This window comes from Urocampus carinirostris, chromosome 11, assembly GCF_059441175.1.
Source record: "Urocampus carinirostris isolate Australia breed hairy pipefish chromosome 11, RoL_Ucar_1.0, whole genome shotgun sequence".
Lineage (NCBI taxonomy): Eukaryota > Metazoa > Chordata > Actinopteri > Syngnathiformes > Syngnathidae > Urocampus > Urocampus carinirostris.
In genome coordinates this window covers 5991952-6007678 of record NC_142359.1, presented here as the reverse complement: position 1 = coordinate 6007678, position 15727 = coordinate 5991952, and the positions used below count along the sequence as shown (strand labels likewise).

Here is a 15727-nt window from a genome sequence, read left to right as displayed (position 1 = left end):
CGAGCTAGGACCGACGAACAATTTTTGTAAATATTTTCATCCATCAGATTATAATGCTTGAAAATTATGATTTGTTTCACAGTAAATATAACAAGAAAGTATGCAAAACCACGTCTCTTATTTACAATTAAAAAAATAGGAACTGAGGCATTAGTAGATGAGATCAGTCATCGATGTTTCGCTCAAACTGGAGCTTGGTATTCATTTTGTTTATTTTACTTATTAATTCATTCATTTATTTTTTGCTATTATTTTGATATAATTTTAAATGATTTGAGTACAATCAATTTAATATAATTTTCGTTACGATCCCAAACCGAATGCTTGATCGGTCTGAATTTATTGCTCATGTCTGGAATGGCGTCATCAGTCCGCGACATCTGCCATGAAGCAACACCTATGGCTAACAATAACACGTTTCAACATTTCACCGTCCTAAGTTAGAATTGAGCCGAAATGGCACCGACAAATGGGAAAAATAAGACAGATAATAGCTCACGAAATGAACGAAATTGGAAGGGACCACAAAAACAAAACGCTGGTGTCAAAAAGAAGAAATGGTTTCCCGAAAACAAAGTATTTAAAGGCAGCATTAAGGAAGGCAAGTGATGGCGATAGGCTTTGCATGTTAATTGTTGTTTATATATTGTATTACTCGTTTTAGTCTTACATTCGTTTGTATTTTATGTTAACATACGTTTGGACTGCATTTTATACGTTTTTTGATCATTTTAATTTATATGCAGTATAACATTATTTTATGAAATGAAATGGTCTGCATTTATATAGCGCTTTTCAAGTCAATGACTTCCCAAAGCGCTTTACAATGTACTCCACATTTCCCAATAGCGGCCCTGCAGCCATGTAAGGCGCTAACCTGGGGGGTATTAGGGGTTCAGTGTCTTACCCAAGGACACTTCGACATGTAACACGGACGTGCCGGGATTCGAACTGGGATCCCTTGATCCCAAGACAAGCGCTCTACCTCCTGAGCTACTGCCACCCCCATTTTAAATACATATACGTATAGTAAGCAATGATGAATTTACTTCAAGTGTGTAAAAAAACTATAAAAGGTGAAAGAATTGTTTGCATTGTTTATTTTGTATATGAAACACATTTTTTACACAAATTATGTTTGCCCATTTTCTACAAAGTCCGTCCTGCAGTGAGTAAATAGGTGCTGCATTGTATTTGTAAAGAGTGTTATTGCTTATTAAAGGAAATCGCAATCATTGGGGAGCAATTGGCTGAGGTTGATAGGTATATGTCTTAAAGTTTTGAATTTGGTCCATCTAAACCAGGGGTCGGCAACCTATGACAAGGTTAACCAGTGGCACGTGAGCGCACGGCAAAATATTAATGATTATTTTCAAAAGATGCGCATTTTTACTTGAAATTTAGACGTTTTCAGTTGCATGCCCTGTTGTTTAGAGGCTTTACGGTAGCGCCCCTCCTCTTCTGCTCCGTGCGCGAGTCTGTGTCTGCACACCGACTCTCAAAAGAGGAGAAATCCGTGTTTTGACCCAGCCACAGAAACACCAGCACGAGATAAATGAATGAATGAATAATGACAGCTTCTTCTGCCAAAAAATCTCGGTCTCTGACTGACGACTGGGGGCTTGTGCAAAAAATAACTGTGCTGTTTGTGCATTATGCCTCGAGAGCGTTATACCTCGCACATCAAGTGTTAAACGTCGAGGCGAGACGAAACATGAATTGAAGGCGTAGACATTAAAACGCGCTGTGTCCAGGTACGACAAACACACCCAGACCCTAAAAACCTTTGTCACTGCTAAAACCACCACCACTGAAGCAAGTTATCACATTGCTCACTGCATACATAGCAAATCACGGAAAACCATTTATATCTGAGACTAAATCAGCTGTTATTTCTGTTGCACTTATTTTCAAGTAGCCTTCTGCTTTGCTGCTGTTATTTCAAGTTTTGATATTTTCTGCAATAAGATTTCATTGATGAATAGTATGGTCGCTGTCCATTTCCCTTGTTTTTGATTATAGTTCATTGTTGATGAAGAATGGTTGATTCTTGTGGTAAAAAGTTGAAGTCATGGGTAAGAGACAGGCCTCTCCACATGTTGCTCACATTATTTTTTTAGTTTATTGATGAACAAGAACAGTGGAAGATAAATTGGTCAGTTATACTGTTTCAATGTCTATCCATTTTGTATATTCGGACTGGTGTGAAATGGATATTAAAAAAAAATGTTGTGAGAGTCATTGATCTTGGTGTGACACACTGATTTACAAGGAAATTTGAAAGTGGCTCTCCACACCGAAAAGGTTTCTGACCCCTGCTCTGAACAAATTCCGTAGGTAACAAAAAGCTTACGAAGCAAATTATAAGTTTGAAGAAATGCTCATGATACTATATTAACGCCAACCACCAAATCCGACCCTTAAAAAGCCTCTATCTCCATCGTCCAGGTCAAGCTTATGCTTTTGATCGGAAAGAGAAAATGAAGCACGAGTACAACAAGCTCTTGCGAAAGGAGAAGAGGAAACCAAGCACACAAATACCCTCGTCGTCTCTGAATCTCGACAGGTACCCGGAGCACCTCAAAAATTTATACATGGCTGAGGCAGAAGAAGAGAGGAATGAAGCCTGGTTGAAAAAAGTGAACCGGTTTAAACTGAGGAAAGGACAGAGTCAGGAGAAACCAAAGGAGAGAGAGTTTGAGAAGAAACCTAGTTATAATCCAGAAGGTGCGGATGCACCTAATACAGAGAATACAGAGTCGCCATCGGCACCAGAAAGGTAGTGTAAATAACTTGACACATAGTGTTTTTCACCTGCGTAATAGACTTGTTTTTTTCTTAAATATTGTCATCCAGCCTTCCACTCAGCAACCGTATGAAGAAAAAGCTAGCAAAGAAGACGTCCTATCAACGTTCTATGGAGGAGTGCGAAAGAGTTCGAGAACAGCAGAGGAAAAAGAAAGAGGTCAAAATCTTGATTAGTTACAATTCAAATGCACCCATTATTAATCCCTGTACTGTATATTCTTTCTAGGAGTTCCTGAAGAACCAGCAGCAGCGAGAAGAGGCCGCCCGCAAGTACAAAGAGAAAAAGATGGAGACTTATAAAATGCTTTGCAAAAAGACCAAGAAAGGACAGCCCAATTTCAATATTCAGATGGATTATTTGCTTCAAAAGATCCAGAAAATCTCGCAAACAACCGGCAAAAAATGACTGTCTGTTTTGCCCCAGAAATTAAATATTGGGATGGATTTTCACCACAAGATGGCATTGTAAGATGACTTGAAAACGTGCTCATTTTTGTATGTTCTGTAATCAATAGGAAAGTATTGTTTGGAAATAAACTATTAAAATGTATCGTTGACCAAATTGTTCGAATTAGTTATCTGACTCCATTAAGCAAACACAACTTACGCCTAACAATGCATGCTCGTTTCTTTTTGGGAAAAGATGGACAAGATGGCGTGCCGGCTCCTCCCATGGGCGTGCTGACTCCTCCCATGGGCGTGCCAGGAAAGCCCCCACTGGGCTTCACCACCTCCTCGCCGAAATGCGTCGCGATGTCTAAAAAACTCATCAACATAGCGCTTATTTATGTATGTTCTGCAATAAATGGGAAAGTATTGTTAGGAAATAAACTATTAAAATGTATCGTTTACCAAATTGTTCGAATTAGTTATCTGACTCCATTAACCAAACACAATTACGCCTAACAATGCATGCTCGTTTCTTTTTGGGGAAATATGGACAAGAGACCGGCATTTCCACACGGGGGGCAGATTTAATTTCTTAAAGTATTTAACTAAGTGAACTCCATCGAATTAGTCTTCGTCCCGCCTCTCTCTCGTTCTCCCTCTTCTGAAGTTGTTATGGCCCATGCCTTTTCACAAGGTGGTGTGCCGGCTCTTCCCATGGGCGTGCCAGGAAAGCCCCCCCCCCTGGGCTTCACCACCTCCTCGTCGAAGGGCGTCGCGATGTCTATAAAACTCATCAACAGAGCGCTTATCAAAACAATGCCTGACGTCCTTCGTCACAGAGGCTCTTCTTGCGCCGGGAAGCACTGATTATCATATCAGCCCTTGTCCCAGTTCCTGCTGTTTTTTGGAAATATCATTCTCCACTAGGTTGCAATGACCTTCTATTTGTGACTCCGAGAGCCAAGAAGTCTGCAGGCTTGAGAGCGTTCTCCATTGGTGCTATGGAATGCCCTGCCTCCAGAGATAAGTTCTGCAACCTCAATGGAAGTTTTTAAATCAAGGCTTAAGACTCACTTCTATTCCAAAGCTTATGATTGATGCCCACCTCATATTCTGTATTGTCCTGTCTTTTTCCGACTGCCTGCCTGGTGGTGATACGAAGGAGAAGGACGATTTGAGATTAGTCAGTGGACCAGCGTTTGACCTGAAGCATGTGAACGCCTGCATGGACCAGCTGGCAGAGATGGGAAGCTGCGTCGTGGCCGCCATAGACTTTCTGGGCTAGTTTACAGGCTGGTGTCATGCACTTTCCGGACAAATTTTCAACATGTTACCTAGTGTTTACTATGTTTGTGTATTGTAATGCTAAATGTAACTCACCCTGGTCATCCTTCTCAAGGTTTTCTCTTTTTCCTCACGCTGAGGTTTTGAGTTGTTCCTTGCCCGCATGTTGGTTTAAGATCAGGTCATTGTGTCATTGTAATCCTGTGCAGTCCGTTGAGACATGTTTGTGATTAAGGGCTATATAAATACATTTGACTTGACCTGCCACACAGCCCAGCCAGTGAATATCTTTTGCGTTAAATGTAATTTTGTATTTGATCGTACAAAATCCCTTATAATCAAATGCATAAAATCCTTCAAGACCAAGAAAGGGCAGCCCAATTTCAATCTTCAGATGATCTATTTCCTTCAAAAGATCCAGAAAATCTCAGAAACAACTGGCAAAAAAATGAACCTTCGTCTGTTTTGCCCCAGACATTAAAAGCTGGGATGGATTTTCACCACTAGGTGGCATTGTAAGATGATTCAAAAACGTGCTCATTTTTGTATTTTCTGCAATAAATGGGAAAAAGTATTCATTGTTTAAAGCTTTGTCATCAGTGAAAGCCGATTCATTCTGATGTTGCCATGGCAACCAGACCACACGAGCAATCCCTTCTCTGAAAAAAGCCTGGGGTCTGCTTCCTCATGATATCACATGGTCCCAGAATGACTTGGTAACTTTGGTCGGAGAGTCTTGTTGTTGGGTTTTTGTTGTTCTGGTTTTGGTGCATTATTTACGGTAAGACGTTTAACTTCTATTTGGTTTATCCGCTGTAGTTAATAGTTATCATATTGACTACTAGTACCTGTGTGTGTGTGAACTGCTTTAAGGTATGCATCATGTGAAAGTTGCACATGAAACCACAGCTGATTAGTAATTGTTAAGGCATTATAGGTATTAAGATAAGCCCTTACACCCTGTGTTAGTACTTCTCTCTGAGTTTGGTGGCTGCCTAGAAAACATTTTTAATAACCTTGATTCAAGACTACAGAAAGGTAAGGATGTTTATTTGGCTTTCATGGACTTGGAAAAGGCGTTGTGGCAAGTGATGGTGATGTATGGAGTGGGTGGAAAGTTGTTGGAAGCATTGAAGAGTTTTTAAATGAATAGCAGAGCATGTGTAAGAGTAGGGAGTGAGACAAGTGAGTGGTTCCCTGTGTTGACTGGTGTGAGACAGGGGTGTGTGATGTCACCATGGCTGTTTAATGTGTACATGGATGGTGTGGTGAGAGGTGAATGCAAGAGTTTTTGGCAGAGGTGTAGACACGATGGACAACAGTGTGGCAGGTAAGTCAGTTGTTGTTTGCAGATGACACAGCGCTTGTGGCTGATTCTGAGGAAACATTGAGAAGGTTGGTAACGGAGTTTGGAAGAGTAAGTGATAGGCGTAAGTTATGTGTCAATGTTGGGAAGAGTAAGGTAATGAAGTATTCACGTGATGGAGTGGGCATGACGATAGAAATCAGGTTGCATGAACGGGTGCTGGAAGAAGTTGAAAGCTTTAGGCACTTGGGTTGTGATGTGGCTTCAGTTGGTGGAATGGAGTGCGAGGTATTGCACAGAGTGAATCAAGGAAGCAAGGTTTTGGGTTCTCTGAGGAGGGTGATGAACAACAAGAGTATGGGTATGGATGTTAAGAGGGGACTGTATGAGAGTGTGATAGTGCCGACTGTGTTGTATGGTGCAGAGACTTGGAGCCTGAACGCAGATTTAAGAAGGAAGTTGAATGTTTTTGAGATGAAGTGTTTGAGGACTATGTTAGGAGTGACAAGATTGGATAGACTGAGAAATGAAATTGTATGAGACAGAACTGGAATAGTCGTGGAACTGAGCAAGCGTGTTGATAAGAGAGTACTCGGTTGGTTTGGACACATGGAGAGGATGGATGAGGAGCGAATGTTGAAGAGGATCAACAGAGCAGAAGTCAATGGAAGGAGACCAAGAGGAAGGCCGCGATTGACGTGGATGGATGGTGTTATGAGTGCACTGCAGGAAAGAGGTCTAAATATAACGGAAGCTAGAGCTCTTTTTGTGATAGAAACGAGTGGAGAGGTGTTGTGAAAGGATAGTGAGATTGTGGACGCGTTCTTAAGGATGGGCTGGGCACCCATATGATGCGGCAGGGGTAAACCAGTGAAAGTTGTCGGGCCCTGCTGTTGAACAAAAGAGTGTGTTGTGTCACCCTGACCCGAGTGACATGGCCACTTTCTGGTGTCCCGTTTCATCTGGAGGGACGAAAGCATGACCAACTTGGGTGCCGAGGTGCCTAACTTGTTTGGGTGTTTGGGCAATTGGGTCGGCCCTCTTGAGGGATATGACCAAGGTAGATAGATAGAATAGAAGACTACAGAAAATGATCATTTGCCCCCTAAAATCTATGTCCTGGCTCCAAGCTGACCTACACACCGTCGCAAGATTTTAGGTGGTGATTCGAATCAACATGGAGCACAAGGAGGAGAACAGGACTCCCGATGGCCGCGGTTCAGGTTGGGGTCGCATCGCCCTACTGGATAAAACCAAGGAGTTTTTCAGGACCTGCGATGTGGAGGGCCGAGGCTTCATCACACGGGCGGACATGAGGGTGAGTGTAATCTGGTGGTAGGACGTGTCGAGAAGGTACAAATTGAGATTTTTTTTGTCTCCTGATGTCAGAGGCTCCACAGAGAGCTACCACTGTCTGCTAAGGAGCTGGAGGATGTCTTTGACTCCCTGGATACCAAACACACCGGGTTTCTCACGCTTGAGGCCTTTTCTTCTGGATTAAGTAGGTTTTACATGAACAAGGCTGCATATATTGCTTACTTGCGACTTGCTTCCCGCGTCAAGCGAGCACCAGATCGTGGGCACAGCCCTCCCTCTTTCTTTCAATAACACCTGTGGTTAACGTTAACGTGGCTGAAGTTATTCGGAGCCTCGGATTGGCTAGAGGGCCAATTAAACCCTGCAATTGGCCAAAAAAGATGTGTCAATCATCCGTTAAATCGATCGCTATTGACTGAAGTTATTGGGAGTTTCGGATTGGCTAGAGGGCCGAAATAAACCCTGCAATTGGCCGAAAAAGATGTGTCAATCATCTGTTAAATCGATCGCTATTGGCTGAAGTTATTCGGAGCCTCGGATTGGCTTGAGGGCTGAAACAAACCCTGCAATTGGCCGAAAAGATGTGTCAATCATCAGTCAAATCGATCGCTATTGGCTGAAGTTATTCGGAGCCTCGGATAGGCTAGAGGGCCGAAACAAACCCTGCAATTGGCCGAAAAAGATGTGTCAATCATCCGTTAAATCCATCGCTATTGGCTGAAGTTATTCGGAGCCTCGGATTGGCTAGAGGGCCGAAACAAACCCTGCAATTGGCCGAAAAAGATGTGTCAATCATCTGTTGAATCGATCGGTATTGGTTGAAGTTATTCAGAGCCTCGGATAGGCTAGAGGGCCAAAACAAACCCTGCAATTGGCCGAAAAAGATGTGTCAATCATCTGTTAAATCGATCGCTATTGGCTGAAGTTATTCGGAGCCTCGGATTGGCTTGAGGGCTGAAACAAACCCTGCAATTGGCCGAAAAGATGTGTCAATCATCAGTCAAATCGATCGCTATTGGCTGAAGTTATTCGGAGCCTCGGATAGGCTAGAGGGCCGAAACAAACCCTGCAATTGGCCGAAAAAGATGTGTCAATCATCCGTTAAATCCATCGCTATTGGCTGAAGTTATTCGGAGCCTCGGATTGGCTAGAGGGCCGAAACAAACCCTGCAATTGGCCGAAAAGATGTGTCAATCATCAGTCAAATCGATCGCTATTGGCTGAAGTTATTCGGAGCCTCGGATAGGCTAGAGGGCCGAAACAAACCCTGCAATTGGCCGAAAAAGATGTGTCAATCATCCGTTAAATCCATCGCTATTGGCTGAAGTTATTCGGAGCCTCGGATTGGCTAGAGGGCCGAAACAAACCCTGCAATTGGCCGAAAAAGATGTGTCAATCATCCGTTAAATCGATCTCTATTGGCTGAAGTTATTCGGAGCCTCGGATAGGCTAGAGGGCCAAAACAAACCCTGCAATTGGCCGAAAAAGATGACTGAATAGCAAGCTTGCTAAACTATAGAAACTAAGTTTCAGTTTTTTTTGCGGTGTGTGTTAAGGCTGGTGATGGCTCTGGGGAAGAAACTGTCTCTCAGTCTGTTTGTTTTTGTTTTGTGTGACCTGTAGCGTCTGCCGGAAGGCAGACGGTCTAAAAGGTGAGAGCCGGTCTAAAAGCCAGAGGAAAATTGTACTTAACGTTACCAGCGAAAGGTTACAAACTGTTCAGAAATGTATTTTACAACAACTAATAAGCATTGTTTTGATCTTCTAGTTGTTGTGTTGCTAGGGCTATTTCAAATTTTTGGCAAAAAAATAAATCGGCGCCAAGGTGTCGTTATTTTAATTGGAACAATACCACTGTGCACGAGTGTGAATAATAATCAAAAGCAAACATAGTATTGTACTTAAAAGGTAAACGTAAGACCACTTTATAGTGCTCTAAACAAAGAATACATTTGGATAAAAAAGTAATATTTCTTTTAAAGAAAAAGAGAAAAAAAGACGAGCACATATTTACTATTGCGCCAAAACAGAACGTGAATAAGGGCCGCATCACGTAAAACAAGGGTGTCAAACTCATTTTAACTCGGGGGGCCACACGATAGAACAAACATTCTGTTCGGGGCCGGACTATTAGATTAAAGAGAAAGAAAAAGAGAGCTAAAGAAATAAGAGAAAGAGGGAGGGAAAAGAAGAGAGGGGGCGGGACAAAGAAAGAGAGAGAGGGAGAGAGCGTGAGAAACAAAAGAGATAAAAAGTAAGAGAGGGGAAAAAGAAAGGGGGAGGAAGAAAGAAATCCAAAGAGAAATAGAAAGACAGAAGGAGAGAAAAGAGAAAAGACAGCGCAAAGGGTAGGAAGAGAGAAAGAGAAAAGAGAGAAAAGGAAAAAAATATGTTAGAGCAAAAGAAGTTAAAAGGACACAGAGAGAGAAAGAGACAAAGAGCAACAAAGGAAGGAAAAAAGAGAGACACAGAGAGTGAAAGAGACAGAGACAGAGAGTGGGAGAAAAGGTGTGGAAGAGAGAGAGTGTGTGAGAGAGACAGAGAGAGAGAAATAAATACAAGTACAGTGTCTTTGTGAGAGGCACCTGGCTTTGACAACATCAAGTTGACATATTCCAACCTGCAGCTTGTTTTTCTCTTGTGCCTCTCTGAGTGTTGTCTCGCGGGCCGGATTCAATCCCTTGGCGGGCCCGATCCGGCCCGCGGGCCGCCTGTTTGACACCAGTGACGTAATACACGAGCTCTATGTTTCTAGACGACAGCGTCAAGGAGAATAGTGCCAGATTGCAACACAAACGTGTCTTTTTTGTTTTCGTCGCTGGTTGTTTCCGTGGTGATGAACCAAATTGTATTTGCCTGTGTTCTGTAAGGATTAAAGGTAACCTGTGTGATCTGACATTGACACCGATGAGATGGAAAGAGTTTTTGATGTATAACTTCCACTGCTGTTCGATTCGGATGTATACATTAAGGACTTGATTTATGGGTGAAAAAGTTGAATTATTGTGTGTATATTGTAAATATTCAAAAAAGTCAAGTCATTTTTATTTGTATAGCCCTTAATCACAAAGAGTCTCAAAGGGCTGCACAGGTTTTTGCACTATTTTTCAGACTATTATTACACCATCCCCTGATCTGGAACCAACATGAGGGCAAGGAAAAACTCAAAAACCTCAACATGAGGAAAATGAAGAAACCTTGAGTGTGGCAACCCCCCTAAAGGAGTTGTCAAGCCCAAAAAAATAATGTAATTTCATTACTGCTAACTCATTTGTCTCAGGTCAGTTTCTCCATGGCCGAAGAATCTCAGTGACCGATGAGACGTCCCAGATGCCGAGTCCGAGCCTCGGGGCCAAAGAAGCCTTTTATCAGAGCCAATGGGAAGCCAAGTTGTCGGGGCGAGAGGACGAAGAGGGTCACTTCCTGATGTTGCTGGACAGCCTTGGAGCCAGTAATGTTTTTGAAGAGTGAGTGCCGTCACAGAACGCTCAAAACCGGAGTTTTAGGACTGAACATACCTCAACCTCAGTTTTCCATCCAGCCCGGATGAGGTGCGCAGTCTCTGGGCGCAGCTAAGGCGGGACGAACCTCACTTGCTGTCCAACTTTGAGGAGTTCCTGGCCAGGGTAACCCATCAGATCAAGGAGGCCCACCAGGAGAAGAGGGACATGGAGAGCGCCCTCCAGAGGTAAGAGGACGCAAAGAACCAAAGACGTGTTTAATAGGACAGTGTTTATTTTCACCTCATTAGCTGCACCGCTTATCCTCAGTAGGGTCGCGGGGGTGCTGGAGCCCATCCCGGCAATCATCGGGCAGTGGGCAGGGGACACCCTGAACTGGTTGCCAGCCAATCGCAGGGCACACAGGGACAGACAACTCGCTTGCCCATTCACACCTAGGGACAATTTGGACCGGCCAATCCACCTGAAATGCATGTCTTTGTAATGTGGGAGGAAACCGGAGTGCCCGGAGGAAACCCACGCAAGCACGGGGAGAACATACAAACTCCGCACAGGAAGTCCGGTAGCTGGATTTGAACCCACACAGGAGGTTCCCAAGACCTTAGAACTGTGCCTGCACACGCGCTAACCACTGCGCCGCCGTGCTGCCCTTATTTAGTAAATAAAACAGGGTTTGTATGGGTGCTTGAAATCCTTGAAAATGCTTACATTTTAATGTGTTTTCAAAGAATGAAAAGGGCTTGAATTTTGGGTGAAGGGCTTGTAAATGTTGAAATTGCCGTGGTTCCAGACATGTCTGCTTGAAAATGATGCTGACACTGCTCTCTAGTAGCTTCCCTTTGCCACTGTATTTCTTCTTCCCTTGTGATTAACAGAAACTGTCACTAGATTGTTTGGCATTGTCCTATGAAGCGTTATCGCCCCCTACGGGTCACGCCCAAGAGAACAGGTGCATGCTACGCCTTAGCAGGGCAGTTTAAATATGTAGTACTGCAAGGATTACGGAAAAATTGTGGACATATATTAAGGTAAATTGTAATCGGATGAACTTCCTGCCGCAAAAAATGGAAGCTACTGTATATTCCCGTCATTTTTACTCAACACCTATATCGTCACGGTAGCCATGGTGTCCAATTGGCCCCGCCCGTGTGGCGCCAGCTGCTGCTCGTTGACAGATTGGCTTCCCTTCTATTTAAACTCAGTGCTCTCACTCACCCTTTGTCAGTCCATCAACAAACCAAATCCAGTTAAAGTAACCCTACCCAACCCTGTGTATAAATGTGCATTTTTTAAACAGAGAATTTGACTTAACATGAAGCTCACATAGAGGGATCTGACATAACATCTGACATAGACACTGCGATCATGGGATGTATCAGAAATGGGCAGGAGGAGGAGTACAGGAAATTGATTCAGGACTTTGTCCGATGGAGCGACGCAAACCACCTGCACCTGAACACCACCAAGACCAGGGAGATGGTGGTGGACTTCAGGAGAACCAGAACTCACCCGGTTCCTGTAACCATCAAAGGAGAATGTGTAGAATTTGTCCAGACCTACAAATACCTGGGTGTGCAGCTAGACAACAAACTGGACTGGACTGCCAACACAGAAGCTCTATGTAGGAAAGGTCAAAGCCGACTGTACTTCCTCAGAGGGCTGGCCTCCTTCAAAATCTGCAAAAAGCTCCTGAAAATATTCTATGAGACAGATGTGGCAAGCGCCCTCTTCTATGCGACAGCGTGTTGGGGAGGCAGCGTCAAGAAGAAGGATGCCTCTCGTCTCAATAAACTGGCTAGGAAAGCGAGCTCTGTTGTGGGCACAGAGCTGGACGGGCTGACAACTGTAGCTGAGAGACGGGCATCGAACAAGCTGCGGTCAATCATGGAGAATTCATCACATCCACTACACAGCATTATCTCCAGACAGAAGAGCAGTTTCAGCGACAGACTGCTGTCACTGTCTTGTACTACGGACAGACTGAAGAGATATTTTCTTCCTCATGCCATGAGGCGCTTTAACTCTACCCGGCAGAGTAAAAGCCCACATTAAACCACACCACCTACATTGCATATTACCAAATTTTATTGCAATATGTATTCTGTGTAGCACTATTTAGATATTCACGAGGCACGAGGATAGATAGATAGATAGATAGATAGATAGATAGATAGATAGATAGATAGATAGATAGATAGATAGATAGATAGACGGTATTGCAGTTAGGCCCGTTGTCCAGCACTTTCTTCAAATATGTTTGCATTTTTTTTGTATTTTTGGTCTTTATTATGTGTTTATGTTGTTTATCCTAGAGTTCCAAGTCTAATCTTGTTGCAGATGGTGTTCAATCACAATGACAATAATTCTATTCTATTCTATTCTATTTTAGCTACCTCATGCATTGATCTTGCTTCAATGCTTCTATTGAAGATCGTGTAGTACCTTGAGATACGATTTCAATTTATTTAAAAAGCGATGTATTTCTCAAAACATTCGTAAGTCCAAATAAATGTTTCCCAAATTAGTACGTGAATATGAAATTAAGCGTTCCTGTCATTATTACCGATTGGAATCACCTGTGCCCACTCATTTGGCGCCAACTACCGCGGTTTCTAATTGGCTCCCTGTCAGTATTTGAACCCAGTCCTGTCTGTCCCCTGTGGTCAGTCCATCTGCGAACCTCGGTGAACACTAGGCAAGCCTTTTTCGACCCTGACTCCCACCTGTCCCGTTTTTTGCCCCCGCTTGTCTCTGGCTTTGACCCGTTTTGATCCTGACCATGTCTGGATGGATGGATGGATGGATGGATGGATAGACAGATGGACGGACGGACGGACGGACAGACAGACAGATGGATAGAATCTGTAGTTTGCATGTTCCTTTATACTTTGTAGCATTTTCTCCAGTTGCACTTGACCACACAATACAGCGCTACCTAGCGGTCAAATATTTTACCACTTCTCTTTAAAGTTTTAAATCGTACTGTGCGACAAGATGGTATGCAATCCCACATGGAACATAGTCCTAATCAGAACTGATCTGTGTCGAATGACTGCTAATCTCTGCCTTGAGCCCGTGTGAAAAAAAAAAACAGCAGCCCGAGAGATGAATTAGGCCACGTTTGAAAAACAGAAGCATGCTTTCCGTATCCTACATGATCGGGGTCACAGTCCCCTGGTGCCGCATAGTACAGTATTCCGGCTAATTAGAATTTAGCTTGTAATTGCAACAGCGGAATGCAAATGCTGCTTAAGGCCAGTGTTCCCTCTAAGCTTAAATCTAGCCGGCGCACAAAAATGAGGGCTCAAAATGACTAATTAAGAAGCGACTTAAATCAAAGTTACAGTGCATGAAGGTAAAAATGCACGGGTTCCCCTGACGTTGTGTCCTAAATGCGGTATTTTGAAGTCGAGTCAAAGTGGAACGAAGTTGAGTAAAGTTAGTAGAGTTTGTCGAGAACCGGCTTCTTCGGCTCGGCTCACTAAAAGGAACCGGCTCTTTCGGGTCCTAAACGGCTCTTCGGGTTGTTTTTGCTTCTTTAATCCCAACATGACCAAATATGATGTAAAATTCTGCACAACATGACTTAAAGGAAGGGGGGAATAGAACAAAAAAGAAAAAAATACCAAAATGAAAAAGTAGTGAAAAGCTGAGAAAAAAAAGAAACAAAAGGAAGAGAAAAAAAGAAGGAAAATTTTAGAAAAAAAACAGAAAAAAGAAAGAAATGTAGGAAAAAAATTAAATAGAGAACAAAAACAAAAAAGTAACAAAAAAGTAGAAAAAGTTTGTGTTGCATTCAAATAATTTCCAATTATATCAAGTGAATCTTGTTGCCAACATTGTACTTCCACTAAAAAAATGTGATTAAGTACAGTTCTGTATCTTACAACCGACTAAATATGCCCCCCAAAATGTTAATATTATGCGACAAAATATATCAGGAAATAAAAAGAAATGGATATCTTGTGAAAAAAATGTAAAAGTAGTACAACCTTTGCAATCGTACATGAGTCAATTCATTCAAAAGAGAAAAATAATTTTGCATTGCCGGAAACTCGGCAAAATGTAACTTGATGTCAAGTTTTGGACATGTTTGATCATTAATTATCTTGCCACACTTGGGATTATGGTTGCTCACTGTTGTTTCAAGCGCTGCTCACCGACTTTGTGTGAACGCTCAGACCCGTAAGGAAAATTACAGGGAACATTGCTCAAGGCTTGATTTTTTTTTTTCAAGTCATTCATGTGTGTAAGAGAGTCAACAATGGAATTTAGCCTTTTGGAATGTTCTCCTTGCAGGAAAGCGGCAACACATGACAATGAAATCCGTCACCTGTACGAGGAGATGGAAGCTCAGATCAAGACTGAGAAAGACAGGCTGCTGCTCAAGGTATGGCATGTTCTAGAACAGGGGTGGGCGTACGTTTGATTGGTTTATTGATTGAAGTCTCTTTCTGCTTTTTATTTTTAATAATTTAAGGAAAATGTTTACCTGAAATCCGGAACTACGGTTTAGGGTTTCATATCTATCGTCAAAAGGAGCTATTACCTCGTGTGCGGTCCCTTTCTTTATTTTCCTCATGTTGAGGTTTTTGAGGTTTCCCTTGCCCTCATGGAGGTTTTAGATCAGGGATGGTGTCATAATAGTCTGTAGTTTGCAGTAATCTGTGGTCTGTGCAGCCCTTTGAGACTCCTTGTGATTAAGGGTATCACAAAGAAACATGACTTGACTTATCCTGAGGTTTTTGGGTTTTCCCTTGCCCTCGTGTAGGTTTTAGATCAGGGATGGGGTCATAATAGTCTGTAGTTTGCAATAATCTGTGGTCTGCGCATTCCTATGAGATTCCTTCTGATTAAGGGGGTCACAAATAAACATGACTTGACTTGACACACCCTGAGGTTTTTGAGTTTTTCCTTGCCCTCATGTAGGTTTTAGATCAGGGGATGGAGTAATAATAGTCTGTGGTTTGCAATAATCTGTGGTCTGTTCAGCCCTTTGTGACTCTTTGTGATTAAGGCTTATATAAATAAACATGACTTGAATTGACACACCCTAAATTTTTGAGTTTTTCCATGCCCTCGTGTAGGTTTTAGATCAGAGGATGGAGTAATAATAGTCTGTGGTTTGCAATAATCTGTGGTCTGTTCAGCCCTCTGTGAC

At 42.7% G+C, this 15727-nt stretch overlaps 2 protein-coding genes across 8 annotated transcripts in view; both read left to right on the top strand.

The window, feature by feature from the left end:
* The first annotated feature begins 358 nt into the window (after positions 1-358).
* ccdc59 (coiled-coil domain containing 59) lies at positions 359-3358 on the top strand. The gene is made up of 4 exons (XM_088347436.1): positions 359-601; positions 2449-2779; positions 2857-2965; positions 3035-3358. Exons 1-4 carry the CDS (start codon positions 457-459, stop codon positions 3212-3214), a joined length of 765 nt encoding a protein of 254 aa, XP_088203562.1. The 5' UTR covers positions 359-456; the 3' UTR covers positions 3215-3358.
* Positions 3359-5204: 1846 nt separating this feature from the next.
* The window catches only part of cracr2ab (calcium release activated channel regulator 2Ab), a 33835-nt gene continuing 23312 nt past the window's right edge, over positions 5205-15727 (top strand). For 4 of the 7 annotated variants that reach the window (XM_088347221.1, XM_088347219.1, XM_088347220.1 and 1 more), the window contains exons 1-6: positions 5205-5263; positions 6948-7106; positions 7178-7289; positions 10386-10572; positions 10647-10793; positions 14866-14956. In XM_088347221.1, the coding sequence (XP_088203347.1) occupies positions 6966-7106; positions 7178-7289; positions 10386-10572; positions 10647-10793; positions 14866-14956 (678 nt within the window). In that variant the 5' untranslated portion in view covers positions 5205-5263; positions 6948-6965. Of the gene's footprint in view, positions 5264-5453; positions 5521-6940; positions 7107-7177; positions 7290-10385; positions 10573-10646; positions 10794-14865; positions 14957-15727 lie in introns of those variants that run through there. The other 3 variants (XM_088347217.1, XM_088347218.1, XM_088347222.1) reach the window with 3 other exon arrangements.

Bases quoted from the DNA above. Each gene is read 5' to 3' on its own strand.
- ccdc59 (XM_088347436.1), top strand. From the start codon at position 457: ATGGCACCGACAAATGGGAAAAATAAGACAGATAATAGCTCACGAAAT. The intron at 2,780-2,856 runs GTAGTGTAAATA...ATTGTCATCCAG, and splicing joins TCGCCATCGGCACCAGAAAG to CCTTCCACTCAGCAACCGTA. The intron at 2,966-3,034 runs GTCAAAATCTTG...TATTCTTTCTAG, and splicing joins AGCAGAGGAAAAAGAAAGAG to GAGTTCCTGAAGAACCAGCA.